The sequence below is a fragment of the Girardinichthys multiradiatus genome, chromosome 6 (assembly GCF_021462225.1).
Source record: "Girardinichthys multiradiatus isolate DD_20200921_A chromosome 6, DD_fGirMul_XY1, whole genome shotgun sequence".
In the NCBI taxonomy this organism is placed as follows: domain Eukaryota; kingdom Metazoa; phylum Chordata; class Actinopteri; order Cyprinodontiformes; family Goodeidae; genus Girardinichthys; species Girardinichthys multiradiatus.
The window spans coordinates 7,597,782-7,619,832 of record NC_061799.1 but is presented as its reverse complement, the minus strand read 5'-3'; the positions used below and the strand labels follow the sequence as shown (position 1 = coordinate 7,619,832).

Sequence of the window (22,051 nt, the reverse complement as noted above, 5' to 3'; positions counted from 1 at the left end):
TTCAAACATGTGCCAAAAAGTTATTTTGGTTTTTTGCCAAGTCTTAGTTGCTTTTGGACTTTTTTTTTCAGATCATTGATCCTCCAGATTAGTCTTATTTGCTTTAAGCCATGAGGTCTAAACCAAAGGGGAAAAAGGGTTCTTTGTGTTGTAAATATCTGCCAGTATGTGTTTTCGTCCTTCCATGCTTATCATTGCTCATATTAGGGGTTTTTGGATTTCACATTTGGCACTGTTGAACACAGTGGTATACAAGGGAGCTTTTATAAATGATATTGACATGTTGTGTTTCAAACTTACAAAGAGAACCATTGAGAGGCGAGCGCTTGCTTCAAAACAGGGAACGATGACTTGGGTTCTTGCCTCGTTCATGTAGAGGACTTTGGGTCATCTGATTTAGTTGATTTAGGCCGATAGACATACAGAGGTCTCCAAGTTTCAGCTGATGGAAGTAAGGAAGGGGTTTCTCTCTGGAGGTGTACACCCGCCACATGTGTGGATGTGTGTAGTTTTTGTTCCAATGCCCATAAAGTGATTTTAAGCAGAGCCGTAGGAGAGAACGAGAGTGTTTAGTCATGAGGTAATGTGACAAAGGCAGTTTGTGCCAGAGGTTTCTAGGAATGGGCCTTGGCTGCTGTAATATTCACACACATGCTGTAGATCAACTCTTCATTCCCCTGTGTGTGTGTTTGTGTGTGTGGAGGTGGGAGAGAACTGGTTAGTTTTGTAAAAGACAACCAGGCAGTGTGTGTATGTAAAATGAGTGGGGGTCAACAGGGCAGGAGGAGGATTTCCTTCCCCAACCCCAACCCCAACACCCAAACCTTGGCATGGGACACAGTGTTCCTGTAACTGAAAGTAATGTTAAATGTAGGATTGCACCGATCTGAGAATTGTGGCCGATTTCTGATGTCTGTTTTTTTGTAAAATGTTGACCTGCCAATACTGATTTTATACAATTCTTTTAAAGAATTATTCACATTTTATACGATATGTCTTCCCTGTTTATATTAGTATCTTGATTCAAACATAGTTTTAGAACATAGAGTTAGAAACAGAACTGGTGTTTCCTCTGTCTTCCTTTTTAAGTGCTTTGCTGATGGAAACTGCCAACTTTGAGTCTTCTTCTATAAGGAACAACTTCCTCACCGAAGAGTGTTGTTGTTTGCACAGGCGGTTTGCACCTAGGTGTGGTGTGCTCACTGTTAGGCCTCTTCATGATTCGATTACGGTTAAATAGCCTACGATGCGAGGCTAAATCGATCATTGATGTAACATTCTTATACAGCTCATTCCTATTTCTTCCCCTATGGCTCTTCTTCACTGCTCTCATCTGCAGTACAGAACACATTAGCCGCCACAAATCGGAAATTCACAGTTATGGTAACATAAGATTCCATGGTGATACCAGTCCATACATCACACATAACGGCTGTCTTGCCTGCTTGTGATCCTTAGTTTTGGTCTCGTCGTAGTGTGTGGTCATCACAGTTGCAGTGAAATATCTTAGAGTTGAGATTTTATATGCAAAGAGCGCTTTATAGCACAAAATCCCTGATTCTCAGCAACTCCAGATGGTCGTAGGTCCTTTGTGGTAAATGTTACATTGGAGTGAGTAATAAGCTTCGCCTTCTCTTTGTCAGGCGTAAGGTTTAGCATCTATAGCTCTAGTCTTCTGGTTTACCACCTATGGTAAGATCGTTTTACGATCTCCACCAGGTGGAGCTGGGTAATAGTTCCTTCTGCTTTGTCATGTTTCAAAATAATTTATCTTAATTTTCCACAGCATGCCTTTGGTGTGGTTTTTGTCCAAGTCATTTTTCCTCTGGTGCAGAGTAGGGATAATATGATTAACCAGTTAAAGTTTGGGGGATTAAATTTAGATTATTGGGTTTAACGCATTGCATCAATAAAACTGGAACACTTTTAATAATGCAATGGTTTTATTTTAGAAAGATGGCTCTCCCAATTATTTAATTTAGGGGGTTGTTCCTCTTGACAGAGCATAAACTCTAGCAAGTGGAGGAAGACTCGTTCTGCTAAGGAGGCGGAGCCTGAGTAAGGCGTGTGGATCAAACAAGAAAAAGCAGGTAAAGATGCCAGATGTTAAATCTGCACAAACCATGGCGTGGCAGAGGTAAAACCAGGGCGTGGCAGAGGTACAGGGGTAAAGCGTGCGCCCCATATAAGGACAATACAGTCCTTGATGCAGCTGTCACGGGTTCCAGTCCCGGCCCGTTGACCTTTGGCTGCCCCTCTCTATCCACCCCATTTCCTGTCGGTCAGCTTACAAAATAAAGGCCACTGGTGATACAAAATGAAAAAAGTGCAAACACCAAATGACTATAAATTAGCACAGCTTGCCTTATTACAAAGTTGATACAGCGACATGCTGTGAATGTGGAGGTCTGCCTGTAACCCTGATTTAGCTGCCTCAGGTTCAGACTTGTTTCGCTTGAGGACCTCCAGAGGTACTCAGCAACTTTTTTCCTGACCTCCTTTATACCAACTCTTCACATATGCAATCTCTTTCTTTCAAGATATCTCTTCTTACAGTGTTAGAGAGAACAAGGCTTTCAATAAATCCTCCATGTTTTCTTTTACCTTTTTATTCCTTGTAATTTTTAATGACCTCCTCATGTCTTGGATCCAAGGAACATTTTCAGCACAGCTGGCTACCGCTGTCATTCCAGTTAACTTTCATAAGCCATAATACTATTAGTTTGAATAAGCATTGAATGTTTAACAAAATATAAAGCAAGGAGTTATAAAATAAAATGTTTTGAAAGTGAATCTTTGGATTTTACTATTGAAATAGAAAATGCAATTTTTCGCTCACTGCTGAGTTACTCAAATCTGTAGCCTGAGTTTGTGAAAGGATGTTTTATTACGATAATTAATTGGGTTTAATCATTGACACCAGCCAATCTATTGGTTCATCTCTGGTTAAAAGGTAAATCGGATTAGAAGAATTGATACTTGTTTGTTTAGTTATAAAAATACTGACTTGTACATAATAGTCAGTTTTTTCACATCTGATTACATTTTTGAAAGGCCTTTTGTCTAGTTTAAGAAGTACAGAATACAGTGCCTTGCAAATGTATTCACACCCGTGGCTTTTTACCTATTTTGATACATTTAAATTGGTAATTTAAATGTTTTTAAATCGTGTTTTGTCTGATGGATCTGCACCAAATAGTTGCTAAGTTGGTGAAGTGAAATGAGAAAAATATATATAAAAAAGAACAAACAAAAAAAAAAATTGTCATTTGCATGTGTATATATGTCACCCCCTTTGCTATGAAGCCCCTGAGAGGTTCTAGTGGAACCAGTTACTTTCAAAAGTCACATAATTAGTGAAACGAAGTCCACCTGTGTGCAATCTAAGTGTCACATGATCTGTCAGTATAAACTCATCTTTCCCAGAGGCTGCAACAGCACTAAGCAAGAGGCATCACACCATGAAGACCAAGGAGCTCTCCAAACAGGTCAGGGACAAAGTTGCTGAGAAGTATAAGTCAGGGTGGGGTTATAAGAAATAGCAAAATATTTGATGTTCTCCTGGAGCACTGTCAGATCCATCCTCTTCAAATGGAAGGCACAACAGACCTGCCAAGAGAGGGGCACCCACCAAAACTCACAGCCTGGGCAAGGAGGGCACTATTCAGAGAGGCGGAGAGACCAAAGGTAACCTTGGAGGAGTTGCAGAGTTCCACAGCAGAGACTGGAGTATGTGTCCATAGGACCACAATAAGCTGTACACTCCGTAGAGCCTAGCTTCATGGAAGAGTGGTAGATAAAAGCCATTGATTAGTATTAAAATAAAAAAACATGTTTTGAGTTAGCCAATAGACACGTAGTCAACTCCCCAAATGTATGGAGGAAGGTAATCTGGTCAAATGAAACTAAAATTGAACTTTTCTGCCACGAAGGATAACAGAACACCATCCCACTTCTGAAACATGGTGGTGGCATCATCATACTGTGGGGATGTTTTTCAGCAGCAGGTACTGAGAAACGGGTCCTAGTCCAGGGAAAGATGGATGGTGCTAAATACAGAGATATTCTTGATTAAAACTTGTGCCAGTCTGCCTTTTGATTGGGGGCTGGCAAAGGTCTATAGCAACATTCGAGAGGTTTAAGGGGAAACCTTTAAATGTGTTGGAAAGGCCTACTTAGGTCCAGACCTAAATCCAATTGAGAATCTGTGGTTAGACTTAAAGATCACAGTTAACAGGTGAAAACCATCCAGCATGAAGGAGCTGGAGCAGCTTTTCCTGGAGAAATGGGTGAAAATACCAGTGACAAGACATGTCAATCTCATAGAGACTAATGCAAAGGCACTTGCAGCTGTAACTGCTGCATAAGGTGGCTCTACAAAGTACTGACTTTAGAGGGGTGAACAGTCATGCATGCTGAAGTTTTGTTATGTTGTCCTATTAGTTGTTTGCGTCACAAAAAATAATGTTTTCAGAATTGTAGGATTGTTCTGTAATTGAAGTGCTGTAAACCCTCAAACCATCCATTTTAATTCCAGGATGTGAGGCATAAAAATGGGGTGAATACTTTTGCAGGGCACTGTATCTGATTGTGCAAATATTTTTCATACCGAAATGTTTCTAGCTCAAGCATTTGAAGCCAGCCTTGTGTCGCCATCGTCACATGCACTTTTATACGATGAAACCCTCAGACTAATGCTCCGGAAATGCTGCAGGGTAAAACTTTTACATGTGATTACACTTTAGATATACCCTTTTTTAAGTAGCACAGCGTTTGTAACTCCAGTTAACTGGCTGGAGGAAGGAGGCCCATAAAGTTTAAATAGCTGCCTCTACCTTTCAACATCCATTCCTGCTCCACTCCACTTAGCTTTGCATTTCTGCGCGTCCTTAAAGTATCACTGAAAACATTACATTGTTACCAGCAACCTCTGAGTCTTCTAATGGGATTTAAAGTTGGTAAAAGCATTGCCAAAACCAATTCAGTCTGTTTACACTGTTTTATCTCTTCACTTTTTCTCTTCTCTCTTCCTGGGATGTGGTTGACACAGGAACCCCTCCATGGCTTTCTACCAGGCCTTCCAGTCTGGCAGCAGATTAAGAGACTCAAAGGCTCACAGTGATAGGTACAGTACTGTGCTGGATTGGACCGGGCAGGCCTGCCAAAGTGTAACAAAGCGCCTGCAGTGTTCAGCAGCAGTGAGCTTTGCTTTTGACACGTGCATGGGTTGAGTTTGGAAACAAAGCTTGGCAGTGAGTGCAGCATTGGCCAGTAGCCTTCTCCATAAGATCTGTCTCTCTCTCTAACTCCCTGCAGTCATTCTTCAGTGCTTGCTGTGATATCATGTAACACCTTTGTCACAGGGAAATTATGAGGGGTTGCTTTCACCAGCTTTTCTAACATTTCTACAGACCTGTGTACCAGGATAATTGCTCGGATCTTGAGTTTCAAAGATGAACAAAAGTACATTGCGTCCAATGAGACAAAGAGCACAAATGGTCAGACGGGATTGTAAACCAGTTCAGCCAGTCCTTTATGGGTGAATTTCTCTTCTTTCTATTCATCCCTTAAACAGCTGGAGGCACTTTTCATGTTTTGACAAGAGCAATAATAGGAGATCCTTATCGATCCTGGCGAAAAAAAGTCAAGCCCCTTGAAATGTCAATACATTTTGTCACAATACAACCACAAAGTTGAATGTATTTAATTGCAATTCTACTTGAAACACGTGTACATGTCATAGCACATAATTGTGAAGGTAAAGACAAATGCATACTTGTACAAATAAAAAGCTGAAAGTGAGGTATGTTTATATAATGCTCAAAAAAATAAAGGGAACACTCAAATAACACATCCTAGATCTGAATGAATGAAATATTCTTATTGAATACTTTGTTCTGTACAAAGTTGAATGTGTAGACAACAAAATTAGACAAATCGTCAATAGAAATCAAATTTATTAACCAATGGAGGCCTGGATTTGGAGTCACACACAAAATTAAAGAGGAAAAACACACTACAGGCTGATCCAACTTTGATGTAATGTCCTTAAAACAAGTCAAAATGAGGCTCAGTATTGTGTGTGGCCTCCATGTGCCTGTATGACCTCCCTACAACACCTGGACATGCTCCTGGTGAGACGGAGGATGGTCTCCTGAGGGATCTCCTCCCAGACCTGGACTAAAGCATCCACCAACTCCTGGACATTCTGTGGTGCAACGTGACGTTGGTGGATGGAGCGAGACATGATGTCCCAGATGTGCTCAATCGGATTCAGGTCTGGGTAACGGGCGGGCCAGTCCATAGCTTCAATGTCTTCATCTTGCAGGAACTGCTGACACACTCCAGCCACATGAGGTCTAGCATTGTCCTGCATTAGGAGGAACCCAGGGCCAACCGCACCAGCATATGGTCTCACAAGGGGTCTGAGGATCTCATCTCGGTACTTAATGGCAGTCAGGCTACCTCTGGCGAGCACATGGAAAGAAATGGCACCCCGCACCATTACTGACCCACTGCCAAACCAGTCATGCTGAAGGATGTTGCAGGCAGCAGATCGTTCTCCACGGTGTCTCCAGACTCTGTCACGTCTGTCACATGTGCTCAGTGTGAACCTGCTTTCATCTGAGAAGAGCACAGGGCACCAGTGGTGAATCTGCCAATCCTGGTGTTCTCTGGCAAATGCCAAGCGTCCTGCACAGTGTTGGGCTGTGACCACAACCCCCATTTGTGGACGTCGGGCCCTCATACCATCCTCATGGAGTCGGTTTCTAACCGTTTATGCAGACACATGCACATTTGTGGCCTGCTGGAGGTCATTTTGCAGGGCTCTGGTAGTGCTCCTCCAGTTCCTCCTTGCACAAAGACGGAGGTAGTGGTCCTGCTGCTGGGTTGTTGCCCTCCTACAGCCTCCTCCACGTCTCCTGATGTACTGGCCTGTCTCCTGGTAGCGCCTCCAGACTCTGGACACTAAGCTGACAGACACAGCAAACCTTCTTGCCACAGCTCACATTGATGTGTCATCCTGGATGAGCTGCACTACCTGAGCCACTTGTGTGGCTTGTAGAGTCCGTCTCATGCTACCACGAGTGTGAAAGCACCACCAACATTCAAAAGTGACCAAAACATCAGCCAGAAAGCATAGGTACTGAGAAGTGGTCTGTGGTCCCCACCTGCAGAACCACTCCTTTATTGAGTGTCTTGCTAATCACCAAAGATTTCCCCCTGTTGTCTTTTCCATTTGAACAACAACATGTGAAACTGATTGTCAATCAGTGTTGCTTCCTAAGTGGACAGTTTGATTTCACAGAAGTTTGATTTACTTGGAGTTATATTGTGTTGTTTAAGTGTTCCCTTTATTTTTTTGAGCAGTGTATATACAGCCATCCACCTCCCTGAGTCAGAACCCTGTAGTTTTTGCCCATTTCACTTAACAGTAGTTTAAACTCTGTCAGATTAGGTGGAGAGCAAAGTTAAGTCTTGGCACAGATTCTCAGTTGGATTTAGGTTAGGACTTTGAAAGGGCCATTTTAACACATGAACATGCTTCCAATGTAGTTCTGACTGGAGTTTTTTTCCATCATTGGAATGTTTTCGGCATGTTTTCTCTGAATAATGCTCTCATTGCCTGGTCTGTTGGTTTCGGTGGGCGTAATATATAGGCTTGTAGCGGTGACGTCGTCTTACCATTTTCAGATGATAATTTGAACAGAACTCAAAGATGCTCTAGGCTTGGACGATTGTTTTATATCCTAATCCTGCTTTAAAAATCTCCCCACTTTTCTAACATGGCTGCTGTGAACCTTGTTCTTCATGATACTATTGGATCTGCATGGATCTGCTGTCTTCATTGCTCTGCAAATACAACCAGAGAGAGCTAATTATAGAGACTGTTAAAACCATTGTATTAGGAAGAGATCATAAATATATGCAAAGGGTATCAGTCTATCGGTAAGTTTGCTTATTCGATGTTTGCTCTGACCTGTTTTCATTCACATTTGTTTTTGTACCCTCTCAGCATGCAGTACACCCAAAATGAATCTCCCGGAAGCAGATGTTTTACTGTGATACCTCTGTGCTCAGGCTATGATTCCTGAAGACCTTTAAATTTACTGCCTGCAGGTGTTGACATGTTTATAACTCCAGGTTCCTAAGCTTTTAGTAAAAGTTGTTCAAGCGAGTGGAATAATTTGATGAAAATTAATGTTTATGTTCTTTCATGCCCAAATTTTCAAGTTACCCAGCAAGACATGAGGTGGAGGTTCACTAATGAGCATCATCAGGGTCATGATGAGGGACCTTCACCTGTGCTACAGGCGAAGTTAAATGGCCTGGCTGTGATAGAAAACAGTAGAACCCTCTCTGTGAGGTTCTAGTTGGATCCGCATCATGATGTGAAAAATATCTGATCTTTAGTCAAAAGGTTTATGAAAGAAGAAAAAGGAAAAAGAGTCAGACTGATTGGTCAATATGTGATTGCACATCTGTTGACTTGTCACGCATCAGTCAGCCAGCCAAGGGTTGAAATTAGCCAGTTGTCTCTTGACGGGCTCGAACGTGGAGCTGCAGTTCATAAACAGATCTGATTAGTTACATGTTCATTAAACACATTAAAAGCTCCTTTGTGTGGTCTGACAAAGCAACAAAAATATTTATATCACGTCATTTTTTGAGTTTAGTGCAGTTCAGATAAAGGTTAAGGCATACGCTTTGATGCCTTAAATTTTTTGGGGGCTATAAATCTACCTCAATCAAGGACACCTGCAGCACTTTTTTCCTTGTGCTTGGAACATTTCCAGTGCTCTCCACACTGGAGATGTGGGAGTTCTTCCTCTCTCCAGTCCCCAGTTTAAGCTGGATATCCGTACCTTCAGTGATACCAGGTATGGAATCCAAGTGTAAAACAGGGATTCATAGCAGAATATTATAAATCTGCCTTTTCTCAGCAAGTTCTGCTCAAATTGACTGTTTTAAGATTTAATGCACTTTTTTTTTTTTTATATCTGGGCCTTTGAAACTAAGATTTCTCATCATATAACATCTAAGGGCGAACAAAGCAGAAACAGTTAAATCATTAAGCCAATACCAAATGAACTTTTTTTATTTTTATTAAATACATCTCTTCAATTTCATGCATTTTTTAAAAATACCCATACCTGGTAAGTAGGTGGCATTAAAAATCAGTCATAATGATCTGAATACAGAAGAATACATTATTTGGAGTGAGCCTATATACCATCTCCAAACTGATGGCGAAGTTTCATACAGTGGAGGTTTGACAGACAGACTGCAAGGTTGGTGGTCAAAGCAGACGCCACAAAACGGCTCTCCTTACCCAGGCAGCAACGGGGAACCAAAGGCAGTTTGACCAAGCTGGTGTCGTTGGAAACGGATCCCAAACAAACCTGAGCAAAACTGGACAATTATGGGTCAACACCACTAAGGGTCAACACTGTGCTTTACCAAACAACAGTGACAGGAAATGAAAGTGCTTTAAGAGGAATACACAGCTGACACACCAGCAGCAGCCGTGGAGGAACTGTTCACTCAGAAAAAATAATCGCTCAGTTTCCTGCTTTAATGCCTTTAGTTTTCGTGAAAGCGGATCGGAACTGTGTGTGTGTGTGTGTTATCTGAACCCAAGCAGCCAGCCCGATCTCCGCTCTCAGGAGAAGGTAGCAGCATGCTGAGATGACCTAACAGCCTCGTTACAAGCGTTAAGCTGCACCTCTGATTCGCTGAATGCTGCTGTTGTGGAGACGCCTTTCACCCGAGTGCTTGCGTTTCCATGGAAGCTGGGATAACTAATGGTGTGTTTGGTAAAGCACAGTGTTGACCCTTAGTGGTGTTGACCCATAATTGTCCAGTTTTGCTCAGGTTTGTTTGGGATCCGTTTCCAACGACACACGATGAAGTCATGGAATGGGTTGAGTGTGAAATCCTAAAAAAAGACACAGATTTTACCTTTCCAGCAGAACAAGTTTCAACATGTTTATTCTCTTCTGTAGCTTTTTCTGCTGATGCTCGCTGTCCATTAGAATCTAGCTACATGGTCAGCTTTTTAACTTCTATTGGCGACTAAAACGGCGATCAGAGATTTAGTGGCAGATTTCAGATCGCTGCTTTTCTCAAGCTCTGACTGGCTGCTAACAATTTTAACTGATTGAACTATAAAACAACTCGATACTTTCTGGAGAATTTAAAAACCGAATGGTGTGAAGAATACAATGCTTATATTAAAGTAAATGGACTGAATTTATACAGCATGTTTCAAGTCACATGGCCTCTCAGAGTGCTTCAGACTAGAGCCACTTGCACTTACAAACACACTCACATTCATACACAGAGACCCAGATCAGTAGGCGACCTGAGGTTAAGTGTCGATGTGGACCTGGGAATATTTATTATAGAGCACCCTGGTTTTAGCTTTTTAACCAACTGTAGACAAAAAACAACCACCTGTAAGTCTTGTTTTCATAGAGCTGTTAGGTTCCCACCATTGGTTGCTAAACTGGTGACCTCAGCTATTTCTAGTTATAGTACAGACCCATTCAATAAATTAGAATATTGTTAAATGTTCCTTTTTTTTCTGTAACTTAGCTCATTAACAGTGTTGCCAAGTCTGCTTATTAAAGGCAACTTTGGGCTTGTATTTCTATAAAGTTGCTTTCAAATCTCGTGAGTCACGGGTTGCGATTTCTGGGCTTGTTTTTGAACGTGAAGATTCTTATTTGGGCTTGGCTTTCTTTCCGAGTGAAACCCCTTTATTATCTCTCAGCTCCCCCGCAATAAAGCAAAGCACGAATGGTAGGTGGTTTGTCCTTTCCATGTCTCCGTCTCCTGGTTATTGTGGCCATCCGAGTTGACTCAGCACACGCCAGAGCCCACGTTTTTAGAAGTACAAGTTATTCAAAGAATTAAGTTATTCAAAATTTGTATGGTAAAAGTCTTTAGCATCATTTTGCTTATGTGTAATGCCATGATTAATGTATACATTTAGACTTTCTAGCAAACTTTCTAGTGCTGGGTTGAGGATTTTCTGCTTACAGCCTAATGAAAACACAACATTTTAGATTTTAGAATATTACATAAGACCAATAAAAAAAACATCCTTCTTGACACAGAAATGGATCAATTCAAGATGGCTGTCTAGTGCAGTTCTTAATTTAATGCTTGCAAGAAAAAAAATAACACACCAGTTGCACATTATATAGAAAAAAATGCATGTTGGTATTAAAGTTCAACTTTGCTGTCTTGTTTAATAAGAGGGTCAAAAATAATGTGTGAATTTTCTCCCTAATGCTCGAGATACTTAAAGAAGCCTCTCGTCTGCTAGTTGTTCCTTTTTAAAATGACTTCTGTGTTACAGACATGTTAATATGTTCCATCACAACTTTGAACAGCAGCTGTGCTACAGCGGATGTGAAAACAAGACAGGCCGCTAACATCAGTGATGGGGAGTTCTGTGTGGCCAGCGACTCTGATAGCAATCATTTAGAAATGTCTTGATCCAATGCTTGAGATCAGTTTAAAGATATGCTGCACCATGTCAGAAAGACATGCAGTTACGATATTTCTGAATACTTTAACAATATCCGTTGCAATTAACCCATCTTCCAGTTCTTTTCCATTATAATGATAACCTCGCCACTCTCTGTGAGCCTTAGCATCTTGGTCTCTAGAATCTGGATCAGGATTTAGCACCAAGGGCAGCGGGAGCTTATCCAACCGGTCTAATGAATTGCTGGCATGCAGAATTCATCTAGAAAGATGACAAAGTCATAACGTCCAAACAGATGATGACTACTTACAGTTACTGCCGCTTTAAAGGGGATGGTCAAGCTATTCAGTAGGTTTTCCCGACAGTCATTGAACAGTGTAATACTCTGACAAGAGAAAGAATAAAACTAACTCTTCCTAGTAACTGGGCTGCTCTTTTTTTTTCATTCGTCAGTGTGTCCACAGTGCTGCTGTGGCTTAGAGTTCGATCCATTCAATCAATATCAATGGATGATCTACTGAAATGCTTTGGGGCAAATAGAAGAGCTGAATTGTCTTCAGGGAAACTAAACCACAGCAGAAGCCAAGGGCCAAAGGAAGGTAGTCAAAGACTGTAAGCTCTGTCCAGTACACCCAGCTCTTCTGTGGGTTAATATGGGACACGCAGGAATGGGCAGAGTTAAGTCAAATAAGCACCTCTGTAGTAATATGTCAGAACTTTCCAGACTCACATCTGAAACATTTAATCTTTCCCTAAGATTATCTCATCTTAGACAAGAAAGCAGACGACCATCGAGGCTGAGCTTGTCCTTTTTAAATGACAAGTTTACTATAATGTAAAAGTAACTATAACAATGGGCAGAAATGGTTTCAGTGAATACTTTATAAACTGAGCTACAGAACAGTCTTTAAACTACTTCCTATTTTTTCAGTCTTGGCTTTTCACCACAATCCCACCAGCTCACTTTCATTTGGTGAGATGAAGCTCTCACTCTGATCTGACCCTCGTTAGTTCACACCTGTATGCATCTGCATGACATTAACACCCAAATAATGCTTTGAGGCCTGCTTAGTTGGAAGTTTTGCACTTCCTCTTTGTGTTGTCTGTTGACTCATAGTGCGTGCTTGTGAAAAGACTCGTTCAACATGACTGGTGGAAGTTGTCTGTCAGCTAAAATAAGAAGTAGAAGACGGGTCCTACACTCCTAAACAGATGAATTTAGTCTTTTACGATAGAGGAGGGGAAAGCAGCTCTCAAAGTTCTCACATCTTTTGAACTTTTTCACTAAGCTAAATGTCTTCTGGAGGATTTTACGCGATAATCCAACACAAAGTAGGTGAGAACTGTGGAGTGGAGGGAACATGTTCCGTTGTTTTCACATTTCTCTCAAGGAATTCTGAAAGGTGTGGCTGGCATGTTTTAGGCTCCTTCTGATACCTCTAGATAAAATCCAAACCAGAAGTCTCTTGACTAGTAAATGGAGTTGATCTGTGTCTCCTGCTGTAACCCTAACCCTTCAAATAGCCACTACTGGTGTTGATCTGTCACATAAATCCCAGTAAAATATATCGACGTTTTTGGTTTTGAATCAACAATATGAGAGGAAGAAGTTGAAGGGGTGTCAATATTTGCAAGGCACTGCATCTATTGGCGATGACCAGGTGAACTTATGCAATGCTGTAACGTCAGGAGCAGCTTGTTGATCTCTGCACTTATCATGTGGGAAGCTGGCCAAAACCGGCTCTGTTGGGACTGCTGCAGAGGAAAACCTGCTGCTCTTCAACATGCCAGCAGATCTGTCAGAAATGAGAACTATTTGATGGCCCGATGAGATCTCAACCCTCGCTGCTCCCTTTCTATACTTTGCTATCTCTAATTGACTTTTATTGACATTCCTGTCTTACAGCCAAGCTGGATGGGAAACTGTATGCAGAGCTTGTAACTGTCAGCCATGTTGATGTAGAGGTTTACAGAAGTATCTGTTGCACAATCAGAGTAAGCTGAAACATTCATTAGCATTCTGTTTCATCCCATCCCAGCCCCAGAGGCTCAGCTTTACACACTGCAGTGCTTACACTCGGCACAGATAGCTAAAACAAGTTGCTCCACAACCACTCGTCCCTCCTCCTTCTCACCTGCGCCAGTTGTTCTTGGAAGTTCTACGTAGATGTCCAGATGGTGTCCTAATATGGTATTGATTAGATTTGTTTTTCTGTTTGCATCAGTGTAACCATTACTTTTGCAGCTAAAGTCGTGAGTATCAGCCTAAACCTCCATGATTTTGACAAGAATCTCCCCCACTGTGGTTCCAGGCCGCAGAGCCACAGTTCATCCTGAAAGCCTTGGCTCCAATCACTGAAGATCTGTGACTTCATAGGAACAGTTGTTGTGTTATTGATGTTTCAGTCGCCATAGTTACAGATCCTTCCCTGGCACGTGTCCCACTAACGGTACACACAAGTGTTTCGGATTTTCCTCGTCTTTTAGTCCCTGATGTGATTACAGGAGTTCTGCTCCACCTCTGAAACCTGCTGCAGGAAAACCTCCAGAGAATAAGGCTTCATTCCCTTTATTGCTGTAGAAGTGAGGTCATTGAGAGTTGTGGGATGGGATCTGTTGCAGTTTGAGTAATCTGTGAAGGATTTTAGAGTGAAGACATAACTAGGCTTTTTGACGTTGTCCAACCAAAATCACAGGAATGTTTGAGTAAACGAAATAAATGTTGATCATTAATGATTAATGTGGTCTGTGAGGGTAAAGAATATTAGGACCGTTCAAGTGTAATTTATGTCTCTCAGTGATGGGTGTGTGTCACAGAGTAGATCTCTGGTAGAGCATGTTTGTGCATCGGAGCAGTGAAAGGCTGTGGCGTGTAACTGGGACTGGGAATGGTTGTGTCTGAGGAACAGCTTCGTGAAGCCGGGCGCTGTGAGCGACAGGGCTTCATAGCAGCGGAGGTATGAGAAACATTCCTCCCCACTACATCCCACTGAAAACAATCAAATGAGAGCTTCTGCCCTTCTTGCGAACAGCAGCCAGACTGTGCAAGAACAGAACATCTCTTCCCCAAGGGGGGGAGCTGTTCTTCAAGGCAACTTCTCACCACATGGTGGGATTAAGCTTCAGGTCTTAAAAAAAGTGTGTTTGAAAATGTCTTCTGATTTTCTTTTTTTCAAAAACCATTTACTGATGTTTAAATGACTCCTGCTACAGTTCAAGCATATTCATTGACAGATACAGCTAGGCAGGAAGGTTAATGTCGCCCTCTAGTGGAGAAAATAGGTTTGCTCTTACTTTTGCTCATATCCAGTGCCTTGCAAAAGTAGTCATATTTCTTGAACTTGGTCACATTTTGCCACATCACAGCCACAAATTTCAGTGTGTTTTATCTAAACGTTACGTGACAGACCAACACAAACAGTCTATAATTGTGAAGTGGAAGGGAGATGATGCATGGTTGTCAATATGAAGATGTGAGATGTTTAGAGCTTGGGGTATTGTTGTTCTTGTTCCACATCTTTCTCCTTGACCTGTCTGCAGTGTTCCTTGGTCTCCATGATGCTGTTTGTGCTTAATTGACTTTTTAATGCTGCTGCTGCTTTTACTGGGTTTTATTTAGGTTTATTTGAGTAGAGGGGGCTGAATACAAATGCTGCCACACTTTTCAGGTAGAAAACATTTAGAAAATCCTCCTCCTCAGAATGATGCATTACTACGTGTTGGTCTATCATATCACGTCCCAATAAGTGGCCCGTGTTTGGGGCTGTAACGTGGCAACCTGTGAATAAGTTCAGGGAGTATGAACGCTGTTAAAAGGCTCTGGAACTTGAGCCGGTACCGTCTGCGGGTTATATCATCATTTTGAAATATTGCCAGAGATATTAAATGATCTCCTAAAAACCCATCTACCATTACAACCGAGTTTGTCTTCTCCATCTTGTTCATGTTTGTTCAAGTTTCCTTTATATGTTCAGTGCTGCCTCTAGGAGCCAGGAAATGCCAAAGGCTGGAATATCAGTGTGGTGTTCCTGATTTTCTTGTGAAATATTTACATTGATGTGTTGAAAAAGCAACGTTTACCCTCTATAGTTATGGCAGGTTATTTTCCTTAAATCTGCAGTGACTGATGCCATCTAGTGTCTAGTTTAATTTCCTCTGTTGGGCGTTTTTTTTCTAGTGTTATTAAGTGTTGGAGCAGGAAAAGGGTGGATAAATGGCCCAACAGGGAAACTAAAACTGATCTAATTCTTTCATTCTTTTTCTTTCAGTGCCTCTGGAACCAACATTGTTGCCATTGATAATAAAATTGAACAGGCAATGGTAAGTCATCAGTTTACCTATTCAGTGATTTTGTCTTCTAATTAAAATAGCATCCATGTGCTTCTCAGTTAATTGATCAAAATAAAAAGTTTCATTAATTTATTGCAAAAAGTTAATGTTGCTACCTATTTAGATTTATTAAACACAAAATGAAAAATGTTCAAGCCCTTATTTTTATTGTGATGATTATGGCTTACTGCTAACAAAATCCACAATTCAGTTTGCAAGAAACTAAAATATTAAATCAGATCAAATAAAACAAGGACTGTAACAAAGAAACAGGGGCCTACTGAAAGTATGTCCATGTGTTGTACAGCCAACGCACTCAATACCTGGTAGGGCCTCCTGTTGCATGAATTACTGCATCAGTGCAGTGGGGCATGAAGGACATCAGCCTGTGGTTCTGCTGAGGGGTTCAGGAAGCCCAGGTTGCCTTAATTGCGACCTTCACCTTGTGTGCATCGTTGACTCTGCATCTTCCCCAACCTGTCAAAGCTCTGGGTTGCACTTTGTGTGTGTCTTTTTCTCCACAAGTTGGACCTTTGCCTTGTTAGTCGAAAGGATCATTTCCCAGATGTTTTCTGTTGTAGCCAAAATAAAAAAAGAATTAGTCTGTGCTCCGCAACTCTCTCTCTCTCTCTCTCCCTACATACTATGAAAGTCAAATGTGCTTAATAAAAGACAAATACTTTCATTTCAAAAAGATCTCAATTTGAGTAAAAAGTCTCACCCTAAATAGTAAAAACAAAAAATAAGGTTTCTGCAATTAGGGGCCCCAACAAATTGTTGAAAGGGCCGCAAATGGCCCCCAGTGTGCACTTAGGACACACCTGACAAAAAACTATTTGTTTTAAATTAACTTAATGTTGTACTGAAATTTTTGAAGAACCCTAATTTAAAAAAAAATTTTTTTAGCTGTAAGATGCTTGGAATATATCGGTGTGTGAGCAATGAATCATATTGTTTCTATTAAATTACTGAAATGAATTAGCTTTTAAAAAGACAGATGACAGATGTTAAGTTCTTAGGTTGTTCATAGGAGCCAGCGATTGCTTACACAGCTTGAACACTGTTGACCCAGCAGCACATTTCATGTGTTCTTCAGGACCTGGTGAAAAGCCATCTGATGTATGCTGTGCGTGAAGAAGTGGAGGTCTTAAAGGAGCAGATCAAGGAGCTGTTTGAGAGGAACTCTGTGCTGGAGAGGGAAAACGCTGTGCTAAAATCTCTGGCCAACAGCGAGCAGCTGTCTCAGTTAACAGCTCAGACAGGCGCCACCGCAGCCACCCCTGGGTCCTCCTCCACCTCCACCCTCCAGCAGCTTCAGCCTGTACCCCAGCAGCTCCAGCCACCGCCCCAGCCTCAACCCCAGACTCAACTTGATGCTAGCCAACAACCGCAGCCCAACGTCACCTCCGCTTGAAGATCATCTGCCCTGCTTTGAACAGGGCAGAACTAAAGAAGAGAATCTTCTTGTACAACTTAATCTAATTAGTATATGTGAAATTAAAAAGAAAAACACTGTCTTAGCCACCAGCTTGGCCACAAAGTACAGTGCTTGTGTGTGTGAGTGTGTGTGTTAGCAAGCAATCGAGACTGTGTACAGGTTTTGGAATGTATGTGTGTGTCTGTACTGTGGGCCTTTCCAGTGTTAATGCAATCAAGAGTGACTGAGGGGCTTACAAGAAGTGGGACAGAGGGGAGATTTCAGGCAGGATAGGGTAGCTTGTCATCATTCAGCTTGCTCCAACGCTGGTTCACTTCTGGCTCTGAACATGTGATCTCTGATCAGAACCGATCCAAACCTCCCAGCCTGACCTGAAACTTGCTCAAAGTGGGGGTACAGAAAGCAGAGGGGTTCACTGTATGAAAGAAACAGACAGGAAGTAGAAAAAGTGTTTATTTTTTTAAATGAGACAGAGTGGGGGTAGATGGGGTTATTTTTGCGTGGAGGCTTCATATCGGGATCCGAGAACTGGGAATCTTTTGGTTTTGGTTTTTTTTTTCCGGAGCGCCACACTGCTGCCGTTACCTTGTATCAAGTCCAACTCTTGCATCAGTCCCTTTTGAGTTTTACTGTTAATAGTGTTTTATTTATTACAGGGCTGCTATTTCCACAAATGAACAATTTCATGAAACCTGTTAAACAGTAGCCCCTTGACTCGTTTCTTCTGTTTTTTAGTGTTTAAACAGCTCAGCCACACTTCCAGGCTGCCCTCTGTGAAGACAAATAAAATGTAGGCAAAGAAAAGAAATACAAATCTGACAAATGTTTAACACTAACTCAGATATTACGCTGCAATTGCCAATTCTTAGCTTGAGCTCGAATGAATGTACATTTTTGTATAGTATAAAGTATTAGTTGACATCAGATGTTAATATAAGCCAGCAGAGGGGGCAGTTTAAGAGAAGCCAGTTATTTCATCTTAAACTGAATTTAAGAGTATTACCATGCCCCCTGTTTACTTTCAGATTTATCTCCACTGGTTTTCCTGAGGGCAGGGGGGCCAATGGGGAGAGGGGAGGGGAGAAGCTGTGAAATCATCCAACATACTTCAACGTACGTCAACCAAAGATAAAAAGCTGTGTAAAATGATTTTCTCTGAAATGCACACAATTCTTTTCTTTTTATTTCCTCCTACACAAAATAGTATCGTTGCTGTTCAGCATGTTCTGCATGATCCGTAACCTTCAAACCACTTTCTTACCTCATTTTTATTCAGCACTCTTAATGTAAGATAGTCTGAACATTGTAAATGGGTCGGGGGGGGGGGGTGTATGTTGCCGAGCAGCAAGCTGAAAATAAAACCTAGTGTTGCTGACACTAGTCCCAGAAAAATGAAGTGAGCCATGTTTTGTTCATTTAAATGGTGTTTGAATTTCATATGCCAATAGTTTTGTTACTTTGCAAATTTTATTGTATTTAAATAAAAGCAATATTTCGATTCCAAGATGTCCTTTTACTCGCTCTGGAGGGCTGCGTGGTTCTGCTCATATTTATTGTTACAGTACTTACCAAGTTGCAGAGAAATCACTTGATTCTTGTAGCTTCTGGCTACATATTTGACCTCGGTTCTTATTGACATTTGTTGGTTTTCTGGCAGGGAGCCCATTTTTGAACCAGGGTGGAGTTATGAGCCATAATGTTAGCCTGCTTGGAATACCAATTTTCTTTAAAGGTTTCACTCATCTGACCCAAAAGGTGACCTCTGAGAATAGGAAATTGGTTCAGATGTTGAGGAACCATCAAGGTTCAAGCCTATCATAAACTAGAAAATGTAAGGTCACTGGCCACAGTGAAGGAAGTTCAACATACAGGTCCTTCTCGAAAAATTAGCATATTGTGATAAAGTTCATTATTTTCCATAATGTCATGATGAAAATTTAACATTCATATATTTTAGATTCATTGCACACTAACTGAAATATTTCAGGTCTTTTATTGTTTTAATACGGATGATTTTGGCATACAGCTCATGAAAACCCAAAATTCCTATCTCACAAAATTAGCATATCATTAAAAGGGTCTCTAAACGAGCTATGAACCTAATCATCTGAATCAACGAGTTAACTCTAAACACCTGCAAAAGATTCCTGAGGCCTTTAAAACTCCCAGCCTGGTTCATCACTCAAAACCCCAATCATGGGTAAGACTGCCGACTTGACTGCTGTCCAGAAGGCCACTATTGACACCCTCAAGCAAGAGGGTAAGACACAGAAAGACATTTCTGAACGAATAGGCTGTTCCCAGAGTGCTGTATCAAGGCACCTCAGTGGGAAGTCTGTGGGAAGGAAAAAGTGTGGCAGAAAATGCTGCACAACGAGAAGAGGTGACCGGACCCTGAGGAAGATTGTGGAGAAGGGCCGATTCCAGACCTTGGGGGACCTGCGGAAGCAGTGGACTGAGTCTGGAGTAGAAACATCCAGAGCCACCGTGCACAGGCGTGTGCAGGAAATGGGCTACAGGTGCCGCATTCCCCAGACCTGGGCTACAGAGAAGCAGCACTGGACTGTTGCTCAGTGGTCCAAACTACTTTTTTCGGATGAAAGCAAATTCTGCATGTCATTCGGAAATCAAGGTGCCAGAGTCTGGAGGAAGACTGGGGAGAAGGAAATGCCAAAATGCCAGAAGTCCAGTGTCAAGTACCCACAGTCAGTGATGGTCTGGGGTGCCGTGTCAGCTGCTGTTGTTGGTCCACTGTGTTTTATCAAGGGCAGGGTCAATGCAGCTAGCTATCAGGAGATTTTGGAGCACTTCATGCTTCCATCTGCTGAAAAGCTTTATGGAGATGAAGATTTCATTTTTCAGCACGACCTGGCACCTGCTCACAGTGCCAAAACCACTGGTAAATGGTTTACTGACCATGGTATCACTGTGCTCAATTGGTCTGCCAACTCTCCTGACCTGAACCCCATAGAGAATCTGTGGGATATTGTGAAGAGAACGATGAGAGACTCAAGACCCAACACTCTGGATGAGCTAAAGGCCGCTATCGAAGCATCCTGGGCCTCCATAAGACCTCAGCAGTGCCACAGGCTGATTGCCTCCATGCCACGCCGCATTGAAGCAGTCATTTCTGCAAAAGGATTCCCGACCAAGTATTGAGTGCATAACTGTACATGATTATTTGAAGGTTGACGTTTTTTATATTAAAAACACTTTTCTTTTATTGGTCGGATGAAATATGCTAATTTTGTGAGATAGGAATTTTGGGTTTTCATGAGCTGTATGCCAAAATCATCCATATTAAGACAATAAAAGACCTGAAATATTTCAGTTAGTGTGCAATGAATCTAAAATATATGAATGTTAAATTTTCATCATGACATTATGGAAAATAATTAACTTTATCACAATATGCTAATATTTTGAGAAGGACCTGTAAATGTGAGCTGAGAGGGTACAGATTAGGAAATAAGGCCCTGAGGTTGGAGGCCGGGAGAAGGAGCGGGCCTCCTGGGCTGGGGTTGGGAGTTGGGTCTTGAGGGTCAATTGGTTCTGGGGCTGGCGTTTCTATTCCCTCTGGATCATTTGTGTTTTTTGGATCTCGGTCCCTGGCATCTGTGCCCGGTCTGTCGGCTGGGGGAGACACTGCGCAGGGCCCTTGCCATTGCAGCACGAGGTGTGGTGCAGGGCAGTTTGGAGCAGGTAGGTCCCTTTTTTGTTCGTGACCCCCTCTTCAGCGGCGTTCAGGTTCGGGCGGTGCCAGCACTAGTCTGGGCTGGTGCCTGTCTCCACCACAAAATAAAGGGGACAACCTCCTGGCTCTGGGGGTTGGCTGCCCCGCTGGGGTATCAGTACCTGGACCTGGGAATATAGAATATGTATGGTGAGTGAGAGTTGTTGGGTGTGAGTTTTTTTATGTGTATGCATGAGGGTGGGAATGTGTGATTGTGACTGTGTGCCTGTTTTTGTGTCAGGTTGGGTCTTGTACTGCTCCCTCTCCTGGATCAGCTTTGGCCACCCATCAAATGTAGGGCCTATTTCGTCCCCGCTGGCGGCTGTCTGCCCGCTGGTGTATTGGTTTTTGGTGTGCTGGCTCACTCCCGGTGGCTGCTTCCCAGGCCCCAGATCCCCTGGGCTTGTCGAGCCTTTGCTTGGGTGGTAATGTGCCCCAGGGTCTCAGGTCTCTGGGTCCATGGGCAGATCTGCTCCGGCGTAGATGGCTGCCGGCAGGGCCCGTGGGCTCGCAGCTGCAGCTCCCTGGGGCTTCTGCACTGTGGCTGCTAGGTAGTTCCCCTGGGGCTCTCCTCTGGGGGGGTTAAGGTAGTCCTTCTGAGATTACGTGCTCTGGGCCTTTAGATGTGCATCTCAGGTCCAAGGGGGCAGGTCTATGGCTCCTCACACTCACTATTGCATATTTTTATGGAGAAACCATATATACAGGTTCATTATTTTCCATAATGTAATGATGAAAATTTAACATTCATATATTTTAGATTCATTGCACACTAACTGAAATATTTCAGGTCTTTTATTGTCTTAATACGGATGATTTTGGCATACAGCTCATGAAAACCCAAAATTCCTATCTCACTAAATTAGCATATTTCATCCGACCAATAAAAGAAAAGTGTTTTTAATACAAAAAACATCAACCTTCAAATAATCATGTACAGTTATGCACTCAATACTTGGTCGGGAATCCTTTTGCAGAAATGACTGCTTCAATGCGGCGTGGCATGGAGGCAATCAGCCTGTGGCACTGCTGAGGTCTTATGGAGGCCCAG

General features: G+C 42.2%; 1 protein-coding gene across 2 annotated transcripts in view; it reads left to right on the top strand.

Moving 5' to 3' along the window:
- The window catches only part of LOC124870106 (TSC22 domain family protein 2-like), a 31,746-nt gene extending 12,975 nt beyond the window's left edge, over nucleotides 1–18,771 (top strand). The window contains exons 2-4 of one of the 2 annotated variants that reach the window (XM_047368603.1): nucleotides 5,051–5,125; nucleotides 15,769–15,820; nucleotides 16,926–18,771. In XM_047368603.1, coding sequence (XP_047224559.1) covers nucleotides 5,051–5,125; nucleotides 15,769–15,820; nucleotides 16,926–17,243 — 445 coding nt within the window. In that variant the 3' untranslated portion in view covers nucleotides 17,244–18,771. The remainder of the gene's footprint in view (nucleotides 1–5,050; nucleotides 5,126–15,768; nucleotides 15,821–16,925) is intronic. The other variant, XM_047368604.1, reaches the window with a different exon arrangement.
- Nucleotides 18,772–22,051: the final 3,280 nt, after the last annotated feature.